This window comes from Lycium barbarum, chromosome 2 (assembly GCF_019175385.1).
Source record: "Lycium barbarum isolate Lr01 chromosome 2, ASM1917538v2, whole genome shotgun sequence".
Lineage (NCBI taxonomy): Eukaryota > Viridiplantae > Streptophyta > Magnoliopsida > Solanales > Solanaceae > Lycium > Lycium barbarum.
The window spans coordinates 143,001,343-143,027,292 of record NC_083338.1 but is presented as its reverse complement, the minus strand read 5'-3'; the positions used below and the strand labels follow the sequence as shown (position 1 = coordinate 143,027,292).

General features: G+C 34.0%; 1 protein-coding gene across 2 annotated transcripts; it reads left to right on the top strand.

The window, feature by feature from the left end:
• Positions 1-475: 475 nt before the first annotated feature.
• On the top strand, positions 476-7,803 carry LOC132627736 (probable pectin methylesterase CGR3). 2 transcript variants are annotated; one of them, XM_060343295.1, is made up of 7 exons: positions 476-655; positions 1,714-1,874; positions 1,983-2,022; positions 3,680-3,721; positions 4,309-4,683; positions 6,696-6,751; positions 7,345-7,803. In XM_060343295.1, the coding sequence occupies exons 2-7, from the start codon at positions 1,749-1,751 to the stop codon at positions 7,495-7,497; spliced, it is 792 nt and encodes a 263-aa protein (XP_060199278.1). In that variant the 5' UTR covers positions 476-655; positions 1,714-1,748; the 3' UTR covers positions 7,498-7,803. The 2 variants fall into 2 exon arrangements, with proteins under 2 accessions (XP_060199278.1, XP_060199277.1); XM_060343294.1 differs by having other exon boundaries at positions 476-836.
• The last annotated feature ends 18,147 nt before the right edge of the window (positions 7,804-25,950 follow it).

Genomic DNA, 25,950 nt, shown 5'->3' with positions numbered 1-25,950 from the left:
GGCTAACGGTTGCCACGTGACATCATCTCAAGCCTTTAAAATTATTTTTCCCTCAAATAATTTTTTACCCACTAAAATAACCAACCCGACCCGAATTTATTATTTTCAGCCCAACTAATACTTACCCACTACAATAACCAACCCGACCCGAACTTATTATTTTCAGCCAAACTAATACGACCCAACCCATTTACCCTAAAAAACTATTTCCCTCTCAAAACTCCCACTCTCTCTCTCCATCGTCTTCAACTTCCATAGCCGACTGAAGGAATCTTTGAGGGAAAAATAATTTTAAAGGCTTGAGATGATGCCACGTGACAATCGTTAGCCATAAGAGTATAATTGACCTTATAGTATAACAGTAAAAATATAATTAACCCTAAAGTATAACGAAGGGTATGAATGAACTATTTATCAGAGTTCAACTAGTTTTGGCCCTTTTCCGGTTAAAAAATGTAACGAATCAAATGGTAATAGTGCAAACCTATCTTCTTGAAATCCACAACAACACAAACAAAGAAGAAGAAAGAAAAATTAAAAAAGAAAGAAAATGTTGTGTGCGTCGGTGATTATTTCCTAATCAGAATCGAAGCTCCCGAAGAGTGAGCAGAGCCGTTGAATAACAACCGTTCCCATTCCCAACGCGCCAATTTCAGTAATCTTCCATACGCGCCTTACTTTCCAAATCTCCAACAAAAAATTTCACTCTCTTTCTCTATACAATTTCCAATTTTTGTATTCATCAATATACATATCACATTGAGTGCTAGAATTACAAAATATTTGTAAATTACGGATCTTTATTCGGGTTTCAACGTTGTTAATTACTGTTTCAGGTACAAATGATGTTTTGCCATTGCCTATCTTCCTTTTTTTTTCCTTCTTCCCCTTGTATAAAAATGGGTACAATGTTGTTTTTTTGTTCGTTAATTATAGTTAAAGATTGAATTTTTTGTCTCTTTCTTGACACCCTCGTAGTTTCAATTCATGGGTGTGGTTAACAAATACTCCCTCCGTCCCATATAAGTGTTACTTTAGCTAAATTTTTTTGTCCCATAATAAGTGTCACCCTGGTAAACCAAGATATAAATTGGCTGGTTTTTTCCAATTCTACCCTTGGACAATAAAGTAACATCTAAATGATGATTGGAAAAGCCATATAGTAACTTAGTATTGTTGGATTCCTAATGTCAAAAGATTTACTTCTTGTGCATGCTCTAATCAAGAGGTAAAAGTAATTTGTTTTTATTATATAGGGTAATCTGGTAAACTTCACATTGCATTATTAGTTTCTTAATATGCGTGTTTTTGGCTAAGGTGACGCTTATTATGGGACGGAGGGAGTAACAAATATATGGTTAAATGCTTCACCACATTACTTTGTATTTTTCCTCGTATCAAAATGGGTGCTTTTTGCTCTTTTTGTTGGCTTATTATACTGAATGATTGAATGTGTTGTTCTTGGCACCCTTTTAGTTTAGCTCCTTTTCATGTGTGTGGTTAATAAATCGATAGTTACTAATCATTGTTTTCTTAAAAGATTGGTTCTTTTTCCTAATATTGAGATAATGCCATATTTGGAGACCTCTGAGAAAATTATCAAAGCTGCCATAAATGAGAAATGTTACAGCTTTTGGTATCTAGTTTTGATTTTGACATTATTGGCTCTTGATTGATTTTTAATGATTAGAATTTGCCTTCTATGTTGCCCAGAAAATTAGGTTTTTTGGTTGCAAGGAACCTATATAATGATGTCAAGGAGGCCTATCAACCCATCTCGACGTGTAGCAGATAATGGAGCTGCGTCATTAGAAGCCTCAATTCGGTCAAAGACACGGTCTCCCCCATATTTAACAATTGGCCTTGTTATCGTGGTACTTATTCCCAGATTCTGATACTAATAGTTATAAACTTTGGAAAATTACTAGACTCAAGTCATTTAACTGCATTTGTAACTCTACTTTTCCTTTTGGATATTCCAGGGAGCATTTCTTCTCATAGGGTATTTTTACCGTGACACAGGTATATATCCGAATCCTTGGAATTTTATAAATTACATTTATCTGTGAAAATATAGTAAAATGTGCAACAACAAAAATGAAGAAAAAAGTAAACAAGATATTTTAGCTGATTGCTCAACACTGGAGCTCCGTCATGACACTAGACTCCAACATTCCTTATGAAAGGCTTGAACTTCTTGTCATCAAAATTTACTTTTGTGAATAGGTGAAAATTGTTGGGTATGAAAACTAGAGGCATTACAGTTTGTGGCCTAGAGCCTCTAGTTTAAATTAAATACTAGTTAAACAGTTTAGTTGACTTGGAGGACTCCCTATACATTCTTTGTTTAGAGTAAGTTGTATATTGAAATCAATCGTTAATTACTTGTGCATGACTAGCATTCCCTTCAAAAAAAAAAAAAAAAAAAAAAAAAAAACAAAAGAAGAAGAAGAAGAAGAAGAAGAAGGAAAAGATGTCGAAACATAGTTTAATGGCATCTACATATGAACAAGTAAAAGATGTCTCTTATTGAATTGTTTTCGACATATTTCTTAATGTTTATCCGCAAACAAATAGTGGTCTATCTGCAAATTAATCGTTAATTACTTGTGCATGACCAGCATTCCCTTCAATCAACAAAAAAAAAAAAAAAAAAAAAAAAAAAAAAGAAGAAGAAGGAAAAGATGTCGAAACATAGTTTAATGGCATCTACATATGAACAAGTATAAGATATCTCTTATTGAATTGTTTTCGACATATTTCTTAATGTTTATCTGCAAACAAATAGTGGTCTATCTGCAAACAAGTAGTGGCCTCACCTCAATGTCTTTTAAATAAAAATCTCGAATGAATCCCTGTTGTCAGTAATGGGCACGCAGGTTATTTAAATACGGAAAATGAGAATGTTGCGATGGATGTGTGGGCACACCAGACGAGATAGGATTAGGAATGGAGATATCCGGGATAAGGTGGGAGTGGCATCAGTGGAGGACAAGATGCGGGAAGCGCGGCTGAGATGGTTTGGGCATGTGAGGAGGAGAGACACAGATGCCCCAGTGCGGAGGTGTGAGAGGTTAGCTATGGATGGTTTCAGAAGAGGTAGGGGTAGGCCGAAGAAGTATTCGGGAGAGGTGCTTAGACAGGACATGGAGTTTCAGCTTACCGAGGACATGACCTTAGATAGGAGGGTATGGAGGACTCAGATTAGGGTAGAAGGCTAGTAGGTAGTCGCAGTTTTGATCTATAGTCTATTTTCCTTTGATTCTTGCTACTATATGTTGTTTCTTGTACTTCGATTATCTTATTTATCTCTGGTAGCTACTGCTTCCTTTTTTCAGACTGCTCTATCATGACTTATTCGCTTTCTTTTGTTTCGTTTTCATTTTGCTTTGAACTGCTTGTGCTTATCTGACCTTTTCTCGTTGTGTTTTCTCTTGAGCCGAGGGTCTTTCGGAAACAGCCTCCCTATCTTCCGAGATATGGGTAAGGTCTGCGTACACTTTACCCTCCCCAGACCCCACATTGTGGGATTTCACTGGGTATGTTGTTGTTGTGTATCCTTTTCTCGACTTGGACGTTTTGTTCTGCCTCTAAGTATTGTTCTTTACCTCACTTTCTGCCTGTAAGTATTGTTCCTTACTTCAATCTGACGCTGATGGAGGGATATCATCGGTTGTAGGTACTTTTGCCAGTATTAAAGGAGCTATCAGTAGAGTGGAAGGTAAGTGCTCATGCAGTATTCTGAAGGATTTGAGTTTTGACATATTTATCTTTCAAATGCCATATGTATTATGTGTTTTAATCAAAGTGCCGAGACATTTCTATTAATTGCTTGGTGAAAATGGTCTATGTATTCATGAGTCATGATCACCTCATATATGTATCCAGAACTTCAGTTTGGTCCTTAATGATAACCGCTGTCACTTTTGGGTTCTGCCTGGGGCTTTACTCCAAGGAAAATTATAAAAATCTATTATAGGAAGGCTCGTGTAGTAGGAACCATCTAAAAGTTACTTAAAAGTAATGTCTGTTCAGATATAATAAAACTAACTATTCTCTCTAACAGCTTATGCATATCAAGAATCTTGATGTAGTCTATAGTTTTTGATGAAGAATCTTGATATAGTCTATATACAGAGCTACTGACTTCCAATCTTCATATTAGAAGATATCTTAACTTTATTGCTTTATTTTAATTTGGATAATAGTTTCTATCAGTTTATTTGCCTTGACATTTATTAAGATAAAGTTACTGCCTTTTTTATATTAAAGTTGACTTAGAATCTTCAACCTGTTTTACCTCTGCAGGGGATTTTTTATGTACGGTAGAGGTTCAAAAGGCGATCCCTTTTTTGAAGAAAGCATATGGAGATAGCATGCATAAGGTGCTGCATGTTGGTCCTGATACTTGTTCGGTAGTTGCTAAATTGTTAGGAGAGGAAGATACTGAAGCATGGGGTATAGAACCATATGATATAGAGGATGCAGGTCGTTTTTGCAAGAAACTCGTGCATAAGGGCATTGTTCGCGTGGCTGATATAAAATTTCCTCTGCCGTATCGTGCAAAATCATTTTCTCTAGTGATTGTCTCAGATGCGTTGGACTACTTGTCTCCAAAGTATCTTAATAGGACCCTTCCTGAATTGGCGAGGGTGTCATCTCATGGACTCGTTATTTTCACGGGTAAGAAGAATTTGTTAATTAGGTGTAATGTTTAGATGACAGCCAGTCTAAAATGGAAGTTTATTCTGCATTCCTGTCGATCTCTATTTTGGTGTTTGGCCTTTTGGGTTACACACATATGAGTGGAAGTATTTATCTAAATCCTAGAAAGATATGCCTTTTGACATGTGAATGTTTTTTTTATTTTCAGTACTTGGTGATACTAGCATATTCCTCTCTTTGGTAGACAAAGCTAGAAACTTGATTATTTGTTGCCTGAATTTTTATTTCTTTCTGCACTGATGTCTCTTATACGGTATGCTTTCAATCTATGTTGCTCGGACTCAGGTGCGGGTGTCGGATATGGGTACGGATCTAGAGGTCGGATTCGTGATGATCTAAATTTAAAGATTTGTGGGTACGGATACGGGTGCGTGGATTCGGCAAAAACTAATTCAAAATTCTAAAAATAGAGTTATAAAACTTAAATTATGAGATATTATGTGGAAAACTTGAGGAGAAAATATTGCTCAAGAGTACTCGCAAGGGTGGCTCAGTTGGTTGAGCATGGGACTTTCATAATGGAGGTCTCAGGTTCGAAACCCCCTGCCTATGACAATAGGGGATTTGTCTTCTGGGTCGAGCTCGTCGCATGGGCTTGCCTAGTATTACCTCTCCTGTGTGGTTTGTGAGCTATTGCACAGGAGCTGGGTTTACCCTGTGCGCACCCGAAGGGTAGTGGCTGTGGGTTCCCATGTCATCAAAAAAAGAAAAAAAATTGCTCAAGAGGAGAATCTCGGAAGGAGATAAAAGGCAAAGTAGTGACATAGAAATTTCTATATACAGGTTATTCCATTTTCTTCAATTTCACCATAGCTTTTGTTTTGATTACATAAATCATTGAATCTGTTCGGCATTTCTCCCTCGATTTTGGTCAAAGTACCCAAAATTGGTTGACCAGATCAGGTACGGATCCCACACCCACACCCATGTCGTGTCGACATGGGTGCGGCATTGAAAGTGAAGAGTACAAAACATAGCTTTCAATAGGTTTCTATCCCCCTTTATACCAGGTCCAATAATGTTCTATCCAGTTTTCTCCTTTGAAGTAGGACAAAGCTGATGTCTCTCCAGTTTTCACCATTTCTCAAGTTACCTAAATAATATCAAGAAAAGCTGAATATCTATACGATTTTATAGCAGGGATATTAACGACAAGATGTTGGGTTCCACACCCCCATACACAGAGAAAAGAAGAGGACATCTGTGTCCAGTGGATGATTTTTTTTTTTTTTTTTAAAATAAAAATAAATAAATGGCACTAATAACTGTTTTCTCAGAAGTGGATATAACAGGCGTGACAGTGAGGAGATACAGCAAACAGGGGAATATTGGATGACCAGGGTCTATGTATAACTGAAAGAGAGAATCTGTGTTAGTAGAAGAATATAGCAGAAACATCACGGCTTTTTCCGTTCCTTCCATTTTACTGGAAAAGAACAAATTCATTCCTAAATTATGCAAGACTTCGTTGTTACTATAAAAAGAAAAGATACTTGAGAATTCATTTTGTCTCCTTTCCCGTTTAACAGTGATAACTTGCATATAATATTCTCAAAGAATGATATGGTGATAGTAGGATCTATTTTGATGATACCTCAAGCATACATATCCTTCTAAACTAATGGTTCGCTATTGATGCCAAATCAATGCAACATGCGTACTTTCAGTTCAGCCAGCGTGCTTTTATTCTTGTAAAACTTTTGGTCAGTTGACCTCTATAGAGTAACATTTTGTATTTTGGATGTGTTGGAGAGTCTGATCACCTTGCTTTCATTGAGCTGTTAACTCCTTCAGCTTTCTCCTTTAAGATTTAACCATATCATTCCATACATAAGTTGCACTTTCATACCTGCGTCCTTTATTCCACATGGTTACTACATAGTATAAGATATTGGCAGGTTTCTGGGGAAACTTTGTAATCCATAGAATTCTACGGATGTTCATCTGATGTTAATCTTTGATAATTGCAGGTTATCCACGTCACCATAAAGCTAAGTTTACGGAAAAGTCCAGATTTGGGGGGCTGGTGAGTGACTTGCTCCTGCATCTTATAAACTTAGATAAATTTGTTACAGTGCGTGGACATTTTATCTCTCATAAATTTTAGGGGTGTGGAGCCAATGTGTTGGATCCTAAGACTTTAATCCTAGTTAGAAGCCTTGCCTTTTATTACGTCTTATTTGGCCCGGGGGGGGGGGGGGGGGGGGGGGGGTGTCCTATTATCTTCTGATAGAAATGGCCTATCCCGTCTTGCTCTTTTAGTTTTAGTTGATCTAGATTCTTGATGGTGCCTTGACAAAATTTGAGTGCATTTTAGCAGTTCATTTGAAACCTCATTATAACATCTTCATTCATGCAGTAGCATATCACTGTTTGTCAAAAGTCAGATCTTCTATTTTCCAATCAAAGAGAAAAAGTGTTTATCTACATTTGTCGAAGATACTTCATGCTGCAAAGCTGCGGCCCCAATAAAATGGCAGCCAAAGGCCTGCCCGTTATTTTTTTTTTTCCATATTATTCTTCCCTTCATAAAAATTGATAGTATATGTACTTAGATTATCTTGCTAAATTTGAAATCTGATGCCAACTACTTACTTTTGCTTTCTGTTCTCTCAAAAGGCCAAATTGAGGAGCTCAACGTGGTGGGTCCGATATTTTGTTCAAACAAGTTTAGAGGAAAATGAAGTTGCCATTAAGAAGTTTGACCAAGCTGCTTCGAAGAAATCATATGTTCCTAGCTGCCAAATTTTCCACCTGAGATCTTACCGTTGATATAATTATGTGAAGTTATACACAAAAGGAATCGCGCATAGCTTGTGGATGATGTGAAGATATGTTATGACAACTTTCAGCTGTTTCGATAAGTTGTTGAGAGTAGCAGGTGTCTCCTTGAAAAAATATTGAGTATGCCATCTTAGTGTATTAATTCTCATTAGATATATGGGGTTATAGCAATTTGTTGATTTGTTGAAAATGGGAATTACATTGCTGTTTCATGGGGAATTTTTGTGATTCTGGTTGTAATGGCCACATAAGCTAAATGATAACATCATCTATATTTCTCTTTTTGGTTCTTTATTTGTTTATTTTGTTTCATATTTAATTATTGGTGACAAACTCCTTCCACCTTGTCTTTCCTTTTCATGCCTTACTTTTATTTTGGTCGTCTAAATGTAAGGCACTCATAATCTGCTGCTTTAACGTTCCCTTTTGCGTGATTCGACATATTTTCACCTACTCATGTATAGCCTGTAGAAACTAGAATGTGATACATTAGGCAAAAATCTTAAATGAGACGAGTATTTATTGCGGTATAATATCTTTATATTATTTGATATTATTTGATAGCATATTTGTAGGGAGATAATTACCATATATTAGTTAGTTTTCTTGTTGCACTAATTATCATATATTAGTTAGTTTTCTTGTTTCACTAGGGTTCAAGATTGTATCCTATATATATTCTCTCTTGGTGAATGAATGGAACAAGTCAAGATTGTGTAGTTTCTACATGGTATCAGGCCACACGTTTTTTTTCTTCTCTTCATCGTAAATTTCCATGGCCGGTGACGCCGTACCTGCTCCACCACCACCCAAAATTGAGTCTAATTTTTCCTATTTTCTCGGTCCTCAAGACCGACCCGGGGACTATATCACGCCTACTCGTTTCAAGGGCGCATCAAATAACGCTGCTGTCGGTCAGCACTTTACTTCCGAACAATGGAAGGCTATTACGGGATTTTTTGGTAATGCTACAATTCCCGAAAATCGCTTGAATGGTAAGTTTGATGTTTTTTCTTGGATTATCGACACTGGTGCTACTCATCATGTTGCCGGTGAGAAATCTTGGTTGTTTGATGTCCATACTGTTGATTGTCCTATTGGTTTGCCTAATGGTGAAAAGGTGCTTGCTTCTTTGGAAGGTTCTGTTCGACTGTCAGATAAAATCACCTTACATCATGTCCTTTATGTGCCTTATTTACGTTGCAACTTACTCTCCGTCCCCCAACTTACTGATAATTTACATACTATTGTCTCTTTTAATTCTTATATGTGTGCTATTCATGACCCACTGAAGGAGCTGATTGGAACGGGAGTTAGGAGGGACGGACTATATTATTTTAGCAAACCGGACGTGGTGCAACATGTGTCTACTGTCGTGGCAACGTCCGCATTGGAATTGTGGCATCGACGATTGAGGCATCCTTCCGAGAGAGTAGTTAAGTTGCTTCCTCATGTCAGTAGTGATAAGAGTAGTTTAGCAAAGGATTGTGAAGTGTGTTTACGTGCTAAGAATCCTAGAGACAAATTTCCTTTAAGTGATAATAATGCATCTAGAATATTTGAGAAAATACATTGTGATTTGTGGGGCCCATATCGCCATGTTTCGTCGTGTGGAGCTCGTTATTTTTTAACAATTGTTGATGATTTTTCCCGAGCTGTTTGGATTTACTTGTTGGTTGATAAAACAAAAGTGTTTTCGATGTTTATGGCTTTTGTTGCTATGGTTGATCGACAATTTAATTAAACAATTAAAGTTGTACAAAGTGATAATGGTACAGAATTTAATTGTTTGATCGATTATTTTTCCGCCACTGGTATTTTGTTTCAAACCTCTTGTGTGGGTACTCCGCAACAGAATGGGAGGGTAGAGAGGAAGCATAAACATGTGTTGAATGTTGCGAGGGCTCTCAGATTTCAGGCCAATTTGCCTATTTTTTTCTGGGGTGAATGTGTTCTTGCTGCATCTCATCTCATAAATCGTATCCCCACACCCAAATTGGAAAATAAAACACCTTTTGAAATTTTATTCAATAAACCTCCTTCTTTTGATGCTATTCGTACTTTTGGGTGTTTGTGCTTTGCTCATAATCAAAAAACTCAAGGTGACAAATTTGCTAGTCGGAGCAGAAAATGTTTGTTTGTGGGATATCCATTTGGTAAGAAGGGGTGGCGGTTGTTTGATCTTGATACGAAGGAATTTTTTGTCTCTCGTGATGTAAAGTTTGTGGAGGATGTGTTTCCTTTTGCTTGTCCGGAAGATGTTAATATTTTGTCTAGTTTTTTTTATGAGGGTGCTGAAATTGATCGTGATTTTATGGTGTACGGGGATGAATTAGGGGGCGAAGTTGATAGTTCGGAGGCTGCTGAGCAGCAGCCGCAAACCATTGCCCAACCAGCGCCTGCTGGCAGCCAGGCTGAGCTGCAGCCAGCGGCCACTGTCCAGTCAGCTGGGAACCCAGCGCCAGCTGGCAGCGAGGTTGAACGACTGCCAACAGCCACTGCACAGCTCGCTTGGAACCCAGCGCCCGCTGGCAGCGAGGGGGGGGGGGGGGGCAGCAACACCATACCTCAGTCACGAATGTGGAAGGTGGCTTGGGGTGTGATTTTCGGGAGAAATTTCCCCCTGTTGTGCTTCGTGATTATGTGACACACTCAGTTTTTGCTAATAGTCTGTCCCCTACAACTCCTGTTAACAATCAATCCTCAGGTACTCCCTATCCTTTAGCACACTATATTAATTGTGATAATTTTTCTATAAATTATAGTAAGTTTCTTGTAGCTATTATTTCGGGTAAGGATCCTAAGACCTTCAAAGAAGCCATGAAACACGAAGGTTGGAGACATTCAATGAAAGAAGAGATACGTGCATTGGAAGACAATGGTACATGGACTTTGGAACATCTTCCTCCGGGTAAGAAAACACTTGGTAATCAGTGGGTGTACAAGACCAAGTTTTTGTCAAATGGAGATGTGGAACGGCTCAAATCGCGCTTGGTTGTGTTGGGAAATCATCAACAAGCGGGGATTGACTACAATGAAACTTTTGCTCCGGTCGCCAAGATGACTAATGTTCGAGCCTTCCTAGCCATTGCAGCATCCAAAAATTGGGAACTTCACCAAATGGATGTTCATAATGCCTTTTTACATGGTGACCTTGATGAGGAGGTGTATATGAAGCTCCCTCCCGGGTTTGAAAGTCCAGATCCTACGTTGGTGTGTCGTTTGTGCAAATCGCTGTATGGGTTGAAACAGGCCCCTAGATGTTGGTTTGCAAAATTGGTAACTGCTTTTTGAAAGGGTACGGTTTCCTTCAATCTTATTCTGATTATTCTCTTTTTACATTTACTAGAGGGAATATTCAGATTAATATCTTGGTTTATGTTGATGATCTTATTATTTCTGGGAATGATTCCGCTGCACTTGCAACTTTCAAAGCCTATTTGAGTGATTGTTTCAAAATGAAAGACCTTGGGTCTCTCAAATATTTTTGGGTATTGAAGTAGCTCGTAGTTCATCAGGGTTGTTTTTGTGTCAACGCAAGTATACTCCTGATATTATCTCTGAAGCAGGATTGTTAGGTGCAAAGCCAAGTGGGTTCCCTATTGAGCAAAACCATAAACTTGGCCTTGCAAATGGAGATTTGTTGTCGGATCCGGAGGTCTACCGTAGATTAGTCGGGCGTTTGATTTATTTGGGGGTCACTCGACCGGACTTGGCATATTCTGTTCATATTTTTTCTCAATTCACCCAAGAACCCCGGATTGAACATTGGGAAGCGGCCTTACGAGTGGTCCGTTATTTGAAAGGCACACCAGGACAGGGTATTTTGTTACGTGCCGACAGTGAGTTGACTTTGCAGGGATGGTGTGATTCTGATTGGGCGGCTTGTTCGCTTACTTGTCGTTCGTTGACAGGTTGGCTAGTATTTCTAGGTCAATCTCCCATCTCTTGGAAGACAAAGAAGCAGCACACAGTTTCTAGATCTTCTGCAGAGGCTGAATATAGGTCCATGGCTGCGGTCACTTGTGAGTTGAAGTGGCTGAGAGGTCTGTTGTTGAGTTTAGGTATACAACATCCCAAGGCGATCAAATTGTTTTGTGATAGTCAGTCCGCTTTGCACATCGCAAAAAATCCGGTTTTTCATAAATGAACAAAGCACATTGAGGTAGATTGTCACTTTGTTCGTGATGCAATTAATGAAGGTTTGATTTCTCCGTCACACGTTTCAACATCTTCACAATTGGCAGACATTTTCTCAGTTTGACTTCTTGCTTTCCAAGTTGGGCATTTTTGATTCCCATGCTTCAACTTGAGGGGGGGTATTTGGTAGCATATTTGTAGGGAGATAATTACTATATATTAGTTAGTTTCCTTGTTTCACTAGGGTTCAAGATTGTATCCTATATATATTCTCTCTTGGTGAATGAATGGAACAAGTCAAGAATGTGTAGTTTCTACAGTATTGGATCAATAGAATTCTAAAGAAGTATTGAACTAATTATAGTGTAAACACATAATCAAAGAAATGCAGGTTGATTTATGCAAATGTCCCTTTTTAGGTCATTATTTAGATTTTGTCCCTATCTTTGAAAGTTGTGCAAATATAGACTTTGGGAAACTACCTTTCCGGACAACGTCAGACTTGGATTTAATAATTGCTCGTATATTTCTCAACTTTACAGATAATATTAGACTGTCGTCTAACTTCTACAATAATAAAAGATTTTCATTTTGCTCAAAAGGAATTTTTAAACCGTTGTCTAAAAGGTCTGCGAGAAAAAAAAATGGTATCATCTACTAAACACGAGTTATTTAAAAAAAGGATAATTCACAGAAATGCATCACTTCTCTGACGCGTGCTATGGTAACAGTATTTTGGTCAGAAGTGAAAGCCATTATTTTCAAATTTTAGTACTAAGCTCCCAAGAAAAATGTACAATGAACTCCAATAAGGGAAGTGGTGGAATTAAGTACAGACAAGATCAGCTGACTTTAAACTTCACTTGAAAGGGCCTTTTTATGGATACAGCTGGGAATAAAGTGAGAACAGTGTATAAATAATGGTAGGACAACTTGGCCAATTGTTGCTATCAGTGTCCTAATAAAGCATTAGTGTGTCCAATTTAGTTTAACTTATTTTCATAAATTTGGAACCTTTGGTCCCATTCTAATTTGAGGCCACCTGATTGGATAATCCTTGCAATAATCATGCATAATTGTTGCATTCCATGCAACCCGCACAAAATATATCATAATAGCCATCTAGCTAGCTCATCCCAGCTAGAGTTACTTAAACTACGTACACTAATAATGTAAAATTTTTTTATACTATCAACAAATTTAGCTAAGTCATATTGGAAAAAATTGAGAAGGTATAAAGAGTTCATTGCTTAGATGATCACTGAACTATTAAAAACAGGTGAACAAAGTCATCTTCTTTCTTTTGTATTAGAAAATTTACTTATCTTTTGCTATTAATTCACCTTTTTTCTTTTGTAATAGAGAAACTCACATATCAAAACATTAACTTAAAGGTATTCCTAACATTTGAATTGCGAGACTTTTTTTTTTATTATTATTGAAATAGCAAAAGATAAGTTGTTTTTCTGGTATAAAAAAGTGACATTTCGAATCAAATACAAAAGATAAATGACTTTTTTGATAAAAATAAATAAATGAATGAATAGGACTGTTTAGGCAATGAACTCGGATATAAAGCAAAAGAGAGAGATGGTAATGTCTAGATTGGAAAAATGTAAAAGGACAAAGCCTATAGCATAACCTATTCGAGGAAAAATATCTTAAATTTATGCCTTAAATGGAACAATAGTTCTTTTTCAAGTAAGATTATAAGAGTAAGCCTATCAATATTATTGCCAATTGGACACAGGCAACTCAACAAATTTAGAAAAATGTACTGGAACACTAAAAAGACAATTCGATAGTACTGTTAGTCGGTGTGACTGTATTAGTACATCTTATCCATAGAGTTCTAACTTCTTACAATATATAAAACGTAAATGAATTTAGTATACACTTCCACGAGTCGTCATTAATGTCTATAACTTTGGGGTACCATAAATTCTACCTTTAATGGAAATAGAGAACATAATAGAGGTACATATAGACTCTTATCTTATGCTTTTTATAATCAAACATGATAATTTGGGTATGGATGTACTTACATTTTATTACCTAGACAAGAAGTTACACTACTATTAGATCATGTGGCTGTGTATTTATGCAAACAGGTATGCATGAATTTAATCCTAAACTCCTAAAATTCTACCTTATCCATAGACAGTCAAGTCGTATTGTCGTAAGCTAATATAATTATTCCTACATTTATGTTTTGTCAAAGAATTCAAATAATTGTTTCCAATATTTGAACATGAAGATATACACGTCGCACCCTTTACACCCCAAAACATTAGCTATAAAGAGAAAAATGGATAGCAATTCCTTTAACGTACTTCATGCATGTGTTATATATTTTATTTCTATTTTAGTGTTTAAAGGTATGGACTTCGTTCTTGGTGGACAAGAAACACCTGGATAATAGAGGGGGAAATGTATCTACTTTAGATATAACACACATTTATTTTGTTTGTAGGTCTGAATGGATTGACGCAGAGGCGAATTTATGCTTAAAATTTGGGTCACATGAATACATGGTCACTCGACTAAACTCGATATATTATGTGTATAATTTTGAAAATATATTTAATATTAATTGAAGGAACACATAGTCAAACTAGGCTGAGTGGAGCACTGGTTAGGGACTATGTTTATTTCCTCAAGGTCTTGGGATTGAACCCGAGCTCTTGCGCATTTTTGTTTTTTGCTTTTATTTTCTAAAGTAGCCTTTTAACTTTCATTTTTATATTATTCTAAATCTTTTTTCTTCTATAATTCTAATTTACATCTAATGACTTTTTTTTACAGACGGCCCCCTTTTATTTATTAAATAATAATTGACTTCAACATAAAGTTTCAAAATCAATTCTAGCAACCACTTCCATATATATACACACACGCACACCCACACCCACACACACACACCCACACCCACACACACACACACTCATATAAGAATTATTGGGGGGAAATGGTGGAAAGTTGAAAGAGCCCATAGTATGAAGTAGAAACTTTTAACATGTAGGTGCTTTTCCAAACATATTTACAGAAAATTCTTGCTGGAATATGTACTTTTGGATGAATGCCTGCAAAGAAAGCATTCAAAATTTTGACTTTTCTCTCATTGCTGCCAAATTCTGAAAATTAATATCACGAGGAAATTTCTCTAGTCTTCGATGGTAGTCTGGTATAATTAATACCATTTGAGCTGCGTGCATGCTAGCTAGCTGTATATTCATGTTATCACCATTTCTTTTCGTACTCCATATCAATAAAGGAAGTTGGTAAATAACATGATTAATTCCTTCCGCATATCATAACAATTCATTCTTAAGTGTGTGTATCATGTGCATATACGGGTTTGTTTCTCTGTGGTATTACTTTTCAAAAGAATTACTCGAGTCAGTAATTTCATTAACCGTGTTCAAAATTTAATATACATGTATAAAAAGTAATTTTTGCCCTATATATTTAGTATAATTTTCTATATATATAATATAATTTTTCAACGAAGATTGTCTTCACTGTGCGTGGCTACACTACTGCTTATGGTGTCAGTGTAGTTTTACATATGGTAACATCTCATTTATTATGTTTTGTAGTAACTTATATCAATCCATGCTTTGTATAAAAAGAAACTTACATTTTTTTCTTTTTCTTTTTACATCATCAGTGTATATTATATTAAATTCTTTTTTTGGGTGGGGGTAGGAGGGAAGATTGTGCAGTAAAGGAAACAAAATGTTCCCGTGGTTTTGTTCTTAGAACAATGAGTTATGGTGTAACGTGGGCATCACATTATATGTTACAAAATGAAGTGCCCTTAAGGACCCAAAGATCTTAGAATGATGGTTTTAAGGGTGCATTAAAGAACCCTAGAACGATGCTCTCACATGATCATTCATAGTCTTTTTATTCACAAGCCACATGATCTCCTCTTACAACATTTATTCGCAACACAGTTTGGTTCCCATATTAGAGAAGCGCCCGAGTCAATTTTTTAAGCGCACTAGAATATTAGAGATCTTGAGTTTAAACTTTAAGAAAATAGAGAAATTCTAGGTAAGAAGCACACCCCTCTTTTGTGGGTGGCGGCTCAGCATGAATACGAATTAGTCTGTCAGTGTGTACGAACACCGAATGCACAAAAAAGTTCTATCAACCAACCATATTGAAACGGTAGTACATGTTAACCATGTTTTGAAATAATTATATATACGGCATTATCGCCTAACTTATGTCCGAAACAAACACCAACTAATTAACACAATAGTACTAATTATTAATATGCAGCTTTTTAGATCGTTAAACCTACAAGTGGAAATTAGAGAAAAAAGTATAGTTTTTCCTATATATAAATACATAGTAAAATGCCTTGATCCATCAAACAACTGAGTGGCTGCCGATTATAGGTTTTATCTGGAGAAACCCGAGTTGATGATGTGCACATACTTATAGAGTAGCACGTCTGCTAAATAATAAGTCCAGAAAATCTAGCAAATTAAATAATACATAAATCTAAGAATTACATATGCATGTGCTATATAGTTACAATTAAAGGACTTATATTGTTGAAACTTGTTTTGTCCAATGACGTGGATGAGAAAACGATGCTAGCCGTTGGTTCATTTTCTTCATTTATAGAATAGAAAGTATATAGAAATTCGCCTTTTCATTAATCATTTTGTATTTGTATGTGATTAGGGAAAATAATTCTCCTCCCTTTCCATTTTGTTTAGCACTATATTTTATAGTCAGTTTAGAAAAAATATGACACATTTCTATATTTTTTTAATGAGTAACTTTTATAGTTACACTACCAATGGAGAATGCAGAATTTTCATGAAGGAGGTTCAACACTCTACATAAAACAAAAATTAACCTTGTATATTAATTGTGATTTTTTAGCAAAGGGGTTCGGATGAACCCCCTTATACCGCTCTAGCTCCGACCCTGCAGACAAATGCTATAACATAATTAAGATCAAAAGTTACAAAAGTTTTATAGCCATACAAATGTTATGACATATTTAAGACTTCAAGTTTAAAAAATCTTTCTTTCTTTATTAAGTTTTGTGGCAGGTTAAACTATGACAAACAAAGTGAAACAGAGGTTAGAAACTTAGCCGCCTTCTAGTCCAACTGTGGAAACTCTACTGTTTTATCAATGCGTTACTATAATTGTGAGTGAAATATTTTAGCTTTCCATGGCTTTATCAGTCTATCTTACCAAATTTCACTACAAGTTCACAAAGTCACGTTTTACTCGATGAAGGTAACCTTGTCAATATTTATCTTCTACTTTTCTTGAACCGTAATTTAATTGCAAAAAACTGAAACGTCAAGAATATGCCAATTTTGAGGAAACATGACTTGTTCCCTTAGTTCCAAGTGTCAAACGGTGGATAATTTTGGTATTATCCTGCACCGGCCACTGCCTCGACGACTTGGAGTCAAATTATTTATCGAGAACACTCAATTGCTCAAGTCTTGTCACAAAGACTTCAGAAAAATGAAAAAAAAAATGACAAAGAAAGTTCTTCCTCAGAGCACTGAGCTCTAGGATAAGTGCAATTTTGAATAAGAAAAGTTTGGCCATATATATGATAGATAGAGGAAAAAGAGGCTACAATTCATTGTTGAATATATAGTTGTCATTCCTTATATGGAAAGCACACATGGCTTGTGCGTTACATGTGAAATAAAGGGTTTAAATCCCAGAAAGACATAATAATAAGTTTGCTGAAAATAGGACCAAACGGGAACAGTTCTGCTTCAGACTACTTCAGAGGAGGGCCTTCCATTGCCCAAACAATTTGTATCGTTAAGAATGGGTGCTTATATATATGGACCACCATGGAGTATAGATGGGAGCAGGACACATGTCGCTCGACACCAGTATTTGTATTATTATGGTGTGATATTATTCGTTTTAGTCAATTAGCTCACACCATTTTTCTCAAAAGACATTTATATGATTAAAAGTATTCATTTATTTTATATGTAGCTTCCATCTCTTTTCAGCTATGAATATGAGATTTGTTTGCACGTCCAACAATCTCCCTCTTAAATTAAGTACCGCGTGCCTATCACTAAGAATCACGGACCTGGAGATATATTGTGTGTCACCCATATCATCCTGAGTATTTAATCCCATAGGCTTTCTTTTTGTGTATACCCGTTTTCAAGCTCCGAGTAAAAGTAATAAATCGGCTTGTAAACAAGCAAAGACAATAAGTCGAGCATCACACTATCACTCCGCTATCTCCATACTCGTCTCACCGAACCATTGGTATTGGTACTAGTTCTTTGGCTAAAACAATCCAAAAATACTCTTAACATGGTATAGTATTATTGGTTTGGCCCAAGCCTGCATGGCTATTTCAAAAGGCGTCACACCATTAAAACTATTCTTGCACCATATATATATAGTTTTTTTTTTTTCATTGCTACCAATACGGGACTTTATTCGCACACACCTAAAAATATAATCTAATTTGGAATAATTACTCTAACAATATCTTTTAATTCCAAAATATTACAAATTACTTTTGTAATAGCCATTTTGAATGATTTAACCCCTATTTAATTTGTTCATTGTATATATTTTTTGGTATACATATATATGTCACACAAGATATACTATGAATACAAGCTATTTAATGCTTCGAAGGACTCTTTTTCAATTCTGGACCGTGAGAACTATTTCATTCCATCTCCATCTTTTTTCCCAGTAATTGGTTCTTTCATTAATTTGCAATTAACAAGGTCAAAGTTACTCTATTTTTTTTATTGATAATTTGGATGATTATGTGCTATTTGGTTTTTCACTTTAGGACTTCGGAAATTATATTGTTGAAATGAGCGAAAATACCGTTGAACCTAGTTGATTTTTGAGCCATAGCTCACAACAAGTGTTGTTGTGTACTACTATTCTTCTTGTTATTTCGAAGCGTAAGTGGACCCTTTTTTTCCTAAGTTACGGAGTGTAATAATGGTTCCATAAAAATATTATCTTAAAAAAAATTACAGTTTTTTAATTGTTTCTTTGGGGGTGAGGATGGCCGGGTTTATGAATAGTGAAGATGAATAGCAAAGAGTTTTCGGGTTCTAGTCCCCCTTGGATATGGAGTCGGGTCTCAATGTGAGACTTTCCAGATTTAGTTAGTCACCTAATGCGAATACCGGACATCTGGCGGAAAACAAAACAAAAAAAGATAGAAATTTGAAGAAGGTAAGATTTTTCATGGAACTCGAATCTCACACTTAATGTCATAGGATGAAGTAAGCACTAAATTACAACTCTCAAACATGTTGTATGGTTCTTTCAGAGTATTTTCTTGAGGCTGCTTTCAGAATTAAGTTTCAGTAGTATCATTTGGCATGTGGGCTCTGGGTGTTTGATACTGCTTTAAGACGCAATGTAATCAATTTGGAAAAGGATTTAACGTATGTATATATATATATGTATACACACACACAGAGACTAAAAAACTTTTATACTATCTATATTTAACTTATCGTAACATGTTATTTGTGTTATTTATATGAAATTATTAGCAGTTAATTTTTAGTGCTTTTGTAGTTTTTTCTAATAATTGTAAAAGTTAAAAAATGCACAATTTGGTGTTGTATATTTTGTGCACGATATTCTAGAGATGCAAATTTAATATAAACCTTGCCACTCACATACTGATCATATATTTATGATTCTAAACTATAATATCTTATTATCACAAATGTAAAACCTAGAAAAAGACTGCAAGTATAGGCGTCATGAATTGAAATGTGACTGAAGATAAAATTCATTTAATTGGGAGTAATAGGCTAATTAAGTATGTGAGAAAGAAGAAATTTTTTATGAAGGGTTTAAATTTTTTGAGTACCAAAGAAATAACCATCAAAATTGTGGAGGAATTGATATAAATTTCCCCCCTAATTATAAGTCTCAAATTCGAGCCCTAAAGATGATTTATTTTTATTTTTATAGGAAGTGTTTTCTTTTTTAATGAGTCGACATGAATTTGTATTAATTTACACTCTAAAAGCTAAATCAAATACTGAATGATAGATAAAAAAAAGAAAAAACACAAGAGCATCAAAGAAATAGACAAGTGAGACAAGATTGAAAGTTGGATGTTGGATTGGACATACAAAAGGAGCCCTTGTTCCATGAAAAGTAGAAAATGTAAAAAGTTTTCCCTTTTAAAAGATGATTATTTTAATATACTTTATGGACACAGGCTTGAGTGTTTGGTACGCACCATACAAGGAGTAAATAATGGCCTAAAAGGATTTGACTTTATCATGTACTATAATCCACCTGGTAAATAGGCAAGTTTCCTACGTGTATCAGGATTTTGACCCCTCTTTATTTTTCATTTCCTCAAATTTCTACTTGAACGCGGTACACTTTATATTACTTAAGCATCAAAGGTCTAAATTAATTAATTCAAACCAAAAAAGTATACAAATTAACCATGATTAGAAGAAGAGATGATGTTATTAGAGTTTTCCCGTCGCCGCATATATATATATATATATATATATATATATATATATATATATATATATATATATATATAAAGGGGGAGAGGAGAAGGAAGAACAGCCGTTTGTAGCTTGAGAATACCAAGGAGTCACAATCAAGCTCTGTTGTAAACATTTTTAAAAAATTTGTCTATTTATTTTTAAAAAAAAGTTTGTCTAACAAAAATTTCAGTTTATGTCAATTGGCAAAGTGATTTTCACTACTTTTTACTTAATAGCTAAATGTAGGAAAGTTTATTTTATGACTTACAATGTTTTCTCTTCGTGAAACAACTTATTTGAATGATGATTTTGAATTGTCAGAAACTTATAGCCTGTTTGATCAGACTTTTAAAATCAGTTTATCTTGAAAAGTATTTTTTTCAAAAGTGTTTTTTAAAAAAATACTTTTACCGAAAAATAGTTTGTGTTTGGCCAAATTAACTTAAAAAACACATTTGAGCAACAATTAGTGTTTGACCAAATTTTTTAAAAACTGTTTCTAAGTGTATTTTTTTCAAAAGTGCTTTTGAAATAAGTGCTTTTGGATAGAAACTATTTTTTTAGCTTCTGAAAAACTGTTTCTGCTACTTTCCAAAAACACTTATTTTCTCTCAAAAGCTTAACCAAACACCCCACTTTTTTAAAATAAGCACTTATTGAAATAAATAAATACTAAAAATAAACTTGATCAAACAGGCTATTAGTCTATTAATAAACTTAGCTTCTCCTTTTTTTTTTTTTTTTTTTTTCATGAAGGAAAAAACAAGTTCTATATAGAGAATGTAATGCTACGTGATTTAATGTTAATGTCGTAGCCAGGAGGAATTGTGCTAAGGTGTTCAATTTTTTTTTAGCCTTTTTTTATTTTATTTTTATGAATAGGTACGGTGAATTTTTTAATCAAACTAAGTACAGTTAGCTAAATATTAAAAACACATCTTGAAAAAGTAATTACAATATATTTTATTAGGAAAAAGAACAAGAATAACATTTTAATAGAAAAAATCTCATTTTACAAGCAAAAAAGAAATTTCAACGAGCGAATCATGCCTCTACTGCTAACACTATAAATAAAATCAGTATTTTCTTAAAGGGAATCACACCCTTCTAGTAAATATAAATTTATACAAGCTAAAATAAATTTTTGATAGGTAATACTGTTATATAATTAGAAACCCTATCCCAATTTAAAAATGTTATCTATGTGAATGCTTATTATAGTATTTTACGAGTACGATAAAATAAATTAAATAATGAGTTGCGCACAAACTGACTCGAACAACATCATTATAAAAAAATCAAATTAAAAAATTCACTAAGATAAATATAAAGTAAATAAACAAGAGTCTCGAAAAATAAAATTAAGAAAATCACGCTATCTTTGCCGATATTCTTATTATAATTTAAATGCCGAAGGGTTCAAAATTGAATTGGACACTATGAAATTCTTCACATATAAAAGACAATAGACACATGCCTTTAATTTTTTTTTTCATTTATAGAGTACCTTTATAAACTAGGAAATCGTCAAGAAGAAATCACATGTATTTTATTAGCAAAATAAATAAGAATTGCATTTTTAACAGAAAAGTTCGACTGTACATGGCGAATCATGCTTCTACAACTAACAATACAAGTAAAAAATCACACCATTCTAGCAAATACAAATTTATATAAGTTGAAACGAAAATTTCGATAGGTAATATTGTTGCATAACTAATACCCTCAGACATCATATTGTTGCATAACTAATGCCTTATTCTAATATCAAAGTGTTATCTATGCAAATACTTATCATTTCACGAACATGATAAAATTAAATTAAAAATTGAGGTGCGTACAAACTGGCTCAGACACCATCATTATAAGTAAATTTACTATGATAAATATAAAAGTAGATAAATAAGATTTTCGGAAACTAAAATTTAAAAAAAAATCATGCTATCTAATATTCATCTAATTTTAATCTAAATGACAAAGAGTTCTAAATTGAATCGGACATCATGGAGAATCAAAATTAAGCTAAACAATAGATACAAACATTTAATTTGATTTCGTTCTAGAGTTCAAATTTGAACTAGAAAATCTTTAAAAAGTGAACATATTAGGAAAATAAACAAGAATAATATTTTTAATTAAAAAAATCTCACTTTGCAAGCAAAAGTGAAATTTCAATGGGCTATCATGCATCTACTGCTAACAATACAAGTGTACTCATCATATATAGGGAATCACACCCTTTTAGCAAATAGAAATTTATACAAGTTAGAAACAGAACGTCGATAGGGTGATATTATCTAAGCAAATATTATTATTCTCGCAAGGATGATAAAATTAAATTAAATATTAAGGTGTGCGTAAACTGACTCCGACTCCATCATTATACAATAACCAAATTAAAAAATTCACCAAGATAAATATAGAAGTAGATAAACAGGAGTCCCAGAAAATAAATTTGAAAAAATTATGCTATCTTTATATGGATATTCATCTCATATTAATGCAAATGCCAAAGAGTTTCAAACTGAATTGAACGTAATTGAGAGTCAAAATTTCTCAATCTAATAAACAGTAGGCATGTACCTTTAATTTGATTTCATTCTAGAGTTCCTTTATGAACTAGAAAGTATCTTCCGGAAGTAATTACATATATTTTATCAAAAAAAAAAAAAAAAAACAAGAATAGCAATTCTAATAAAATGTCTCATTTTACAAGCCACAGTAAAATTTCGATGGGTGAATCGGGCCAGGCCTCTACTACTAATAATATAAGTAAAATCAACATTTTCAATAAGGGAATCACACACTTCTAGCAAATACGAATTTATACAAGATGAAACCAAAATTTCGATAGGTACTGTTACATAATTAATTAGTACTCTATTCTAATTTTAAAATGTTATCTATGTAAATACTTATTATTCTTGTGAGCATGATAAAATTAAGTTAACGATCGAGGTGCGCGCAAATTGACTCGGACTCCATTGTTATAAAATAATAAAATTAATTTTTTTTTATTAAGTAAATATAAAAGTAGATAAATAGAAGTCCGGAAAAATAAAATTTTAAAAATTATGCTATTATACAAATATTCATCTAATCTTAATCAAACGCCAAAGAGTTTTAGTGTGAATTGGACATTATGGACAATCAAAGTTTTGTAATCTGATAAACGATAGACACAGAACTTTAATTTGATTTCATTCTAGTATTCAATGAACCTGGAAATTTTCCCTTAACTGTTTAAGAACTTAAGAGCTAAAACTTTCAGATTTTGAAGGTTTTGAGTTTCCTTTTGTGTTTATTCCATTTCAAAGTCATTGTCAAAGAAAATAGAGAACCAAAAAGAAGGAAAAAATCCAATGGAACAGAATGAAAAGTACAAAAGATGAAAAGAAAAAGAAATAACTAGAACATGCATACCTTTCTAAGTTTAGTCAAGAGTGCTCATATTCTTATTCATATCAATTACGAGTAATTTTTCACATTCATCTACGGTATAATTTTTCGACGAAAGATATTCAGCTGACCATCCTTAAGTAGCTCCGTCCCTAAAAGTGGTGCCAAAAAAATTGTGAGATGTTATTTTTTTAGCTAGAATTGAAGAGACTTCAATAATAATAATAATAATAATAATAATAATAATAATAACAATTTATTCTTTTAACCATGATTAAGGCATTGATAGCTTAAACATATGCACCATTGATAGTTAAATAATACAAGTGTCTACATCTAAGCATAAACTTGAAAAAAATAGAGATGAGCCAGATTCAATTTTTTAAACATTTTTATTTCTCTGGAGGAATTTCGAAATACAAATTAAAAGTAGATGCATAATTGTAAGTTTGTGACACATGGACATTGGTACATATGTTCGTGATATCGGGGAGCAGCATTTGGGAAAGAAGACATATGGTGGGACTTTTGGTCGCCAAAGGACCCCGCCAAAAGGAAATTTGTTTTCGTAAAGGAGTGTTGTGTAATTGGTAAAAAGATATTTTCTAATCCTTTTTGTCCTATCTGGGTATTTCAATTGACATTATCACACACACACAAACACATAAGTGAGGTGATAGAACATATAGAAATAGTAATTTAGACAAGTCAATGGTAATACTAATAACGTATTATATCCTATTTGGCCAAGCTTTTAAAATCAACTTAATTGAAAAAATACTTTTTCAAAAGTGCTTTAAAAAAATAATTTTGGCGAAAAACAATTTGTGTTTGACCAATTAATTTAACGAACACTTTTGAGCAGCAATTAGTGTTTGACCAATCTTTTAAAAAGTGCTTCTACGTATTTTCTCAAAAGTGCTTTTTTGACAAAAATGCTTTTGAGGAAAAGCTATTTTTTTAGCTTCTGAAAAATATCTTCTACTACACCCGAGAAACACTTATTTCCTCCCAAACGCCTGGCTAAATACCTCACTTTTTTTTAAATAAGTACTTATTGAAAAAATGAGCACTTTTGAGAAAAATTAAGCTTGGCCAAACAGGCTATTATACTGAATACTTATTATAGCATAATTTTTAATATATATGCCGAATACAAGAGAAGAATCACATTACTCCCCCCGGTTCAAAATAAGTGTTTACTTAGTCTTTTTCACATACTTTTAGAAAACACTAACTCCTATAAGAAAACACTAACTCCTAAAAAATAGGTATTTTGACTAAATTACCCTTAATTAATAAGACAGAGCCTATTTATTGCCTTGAGTAAATAGGGGCATATGTGGACAAATAAAATTAATTCCGTCTTGATTATGTAAGTGGACACTTATTTTGAACCAAAACTAAAAAAACTCAATAAACACTTATTTTAAACCGGAGAAAGTAATTAACTTGAACTATTCAATTAGTACATCAACTTATTTATATGCAACGTGAGTTCTTTCTAATTGTTTTTAGCACAGAGTTTAATATGACATCAAAACAAGCACAGAGAGCATCATGACTCATCTCTTATCGAGAATACATACTTGTACGGATAACTATCTCTCGAGCACAAGTTGCCAAAAACTAAGATATCACCCCTTTCATCCTAGAATGAGAGAGATCATAGGTTAATCGCATATATAATCGAGTCATTTTCTCTTGATTTAGAAATAGGAGCAAATTTGAAAACAGACCAAATAGAGTGTCCAGGGTTAGAGAGACATCCTGAGTTCGAAGAATTTCATTGTCATACATTATCAAAAAGATAATGAGAAATTGATATAAATAGTCGTCAATCAAAATAATAGCCAGCAATTGATATAAAATGGTATATATATTTTTTATATTTGACTAGCGATTGTTTGGCCGGCCGGCCAAATATGTAATTTGCGCGCCCAAAAATATAGAGTATTATTTGCTTTGCTCATGAAAAATTAAACCCGCACTTAGAGAGAGTATATTGTAAACATAATTAAGTGAATAAATTGTGTTCTCTCTGATGTGAAGGAATTGGTTCAAACTTAAAATAGAAAGCGAGGTAGCTAGACAGTTGTATTTAATGTAAGAAAAGTCGGTCGAGTGGTGAAACAAAATGTCAATATTCACTAAAATTATCATTTGTAGAAAGCTGAAAACAGTAGAAATTTTATTGGGAGCTAAGAAAAGAAATTGATCACGTTAGTCAAAGTAATAATGAGAACCATCTACCATAGTCATCCACTGTCGAAGGGGATATTTTTCTTTTTTCTTTTGCAAGCTTAAGCTTATTATAAATATATGCGACATTGCAATATATACCTACTCAAAATAACTTTTTCTTCTTCTTCTT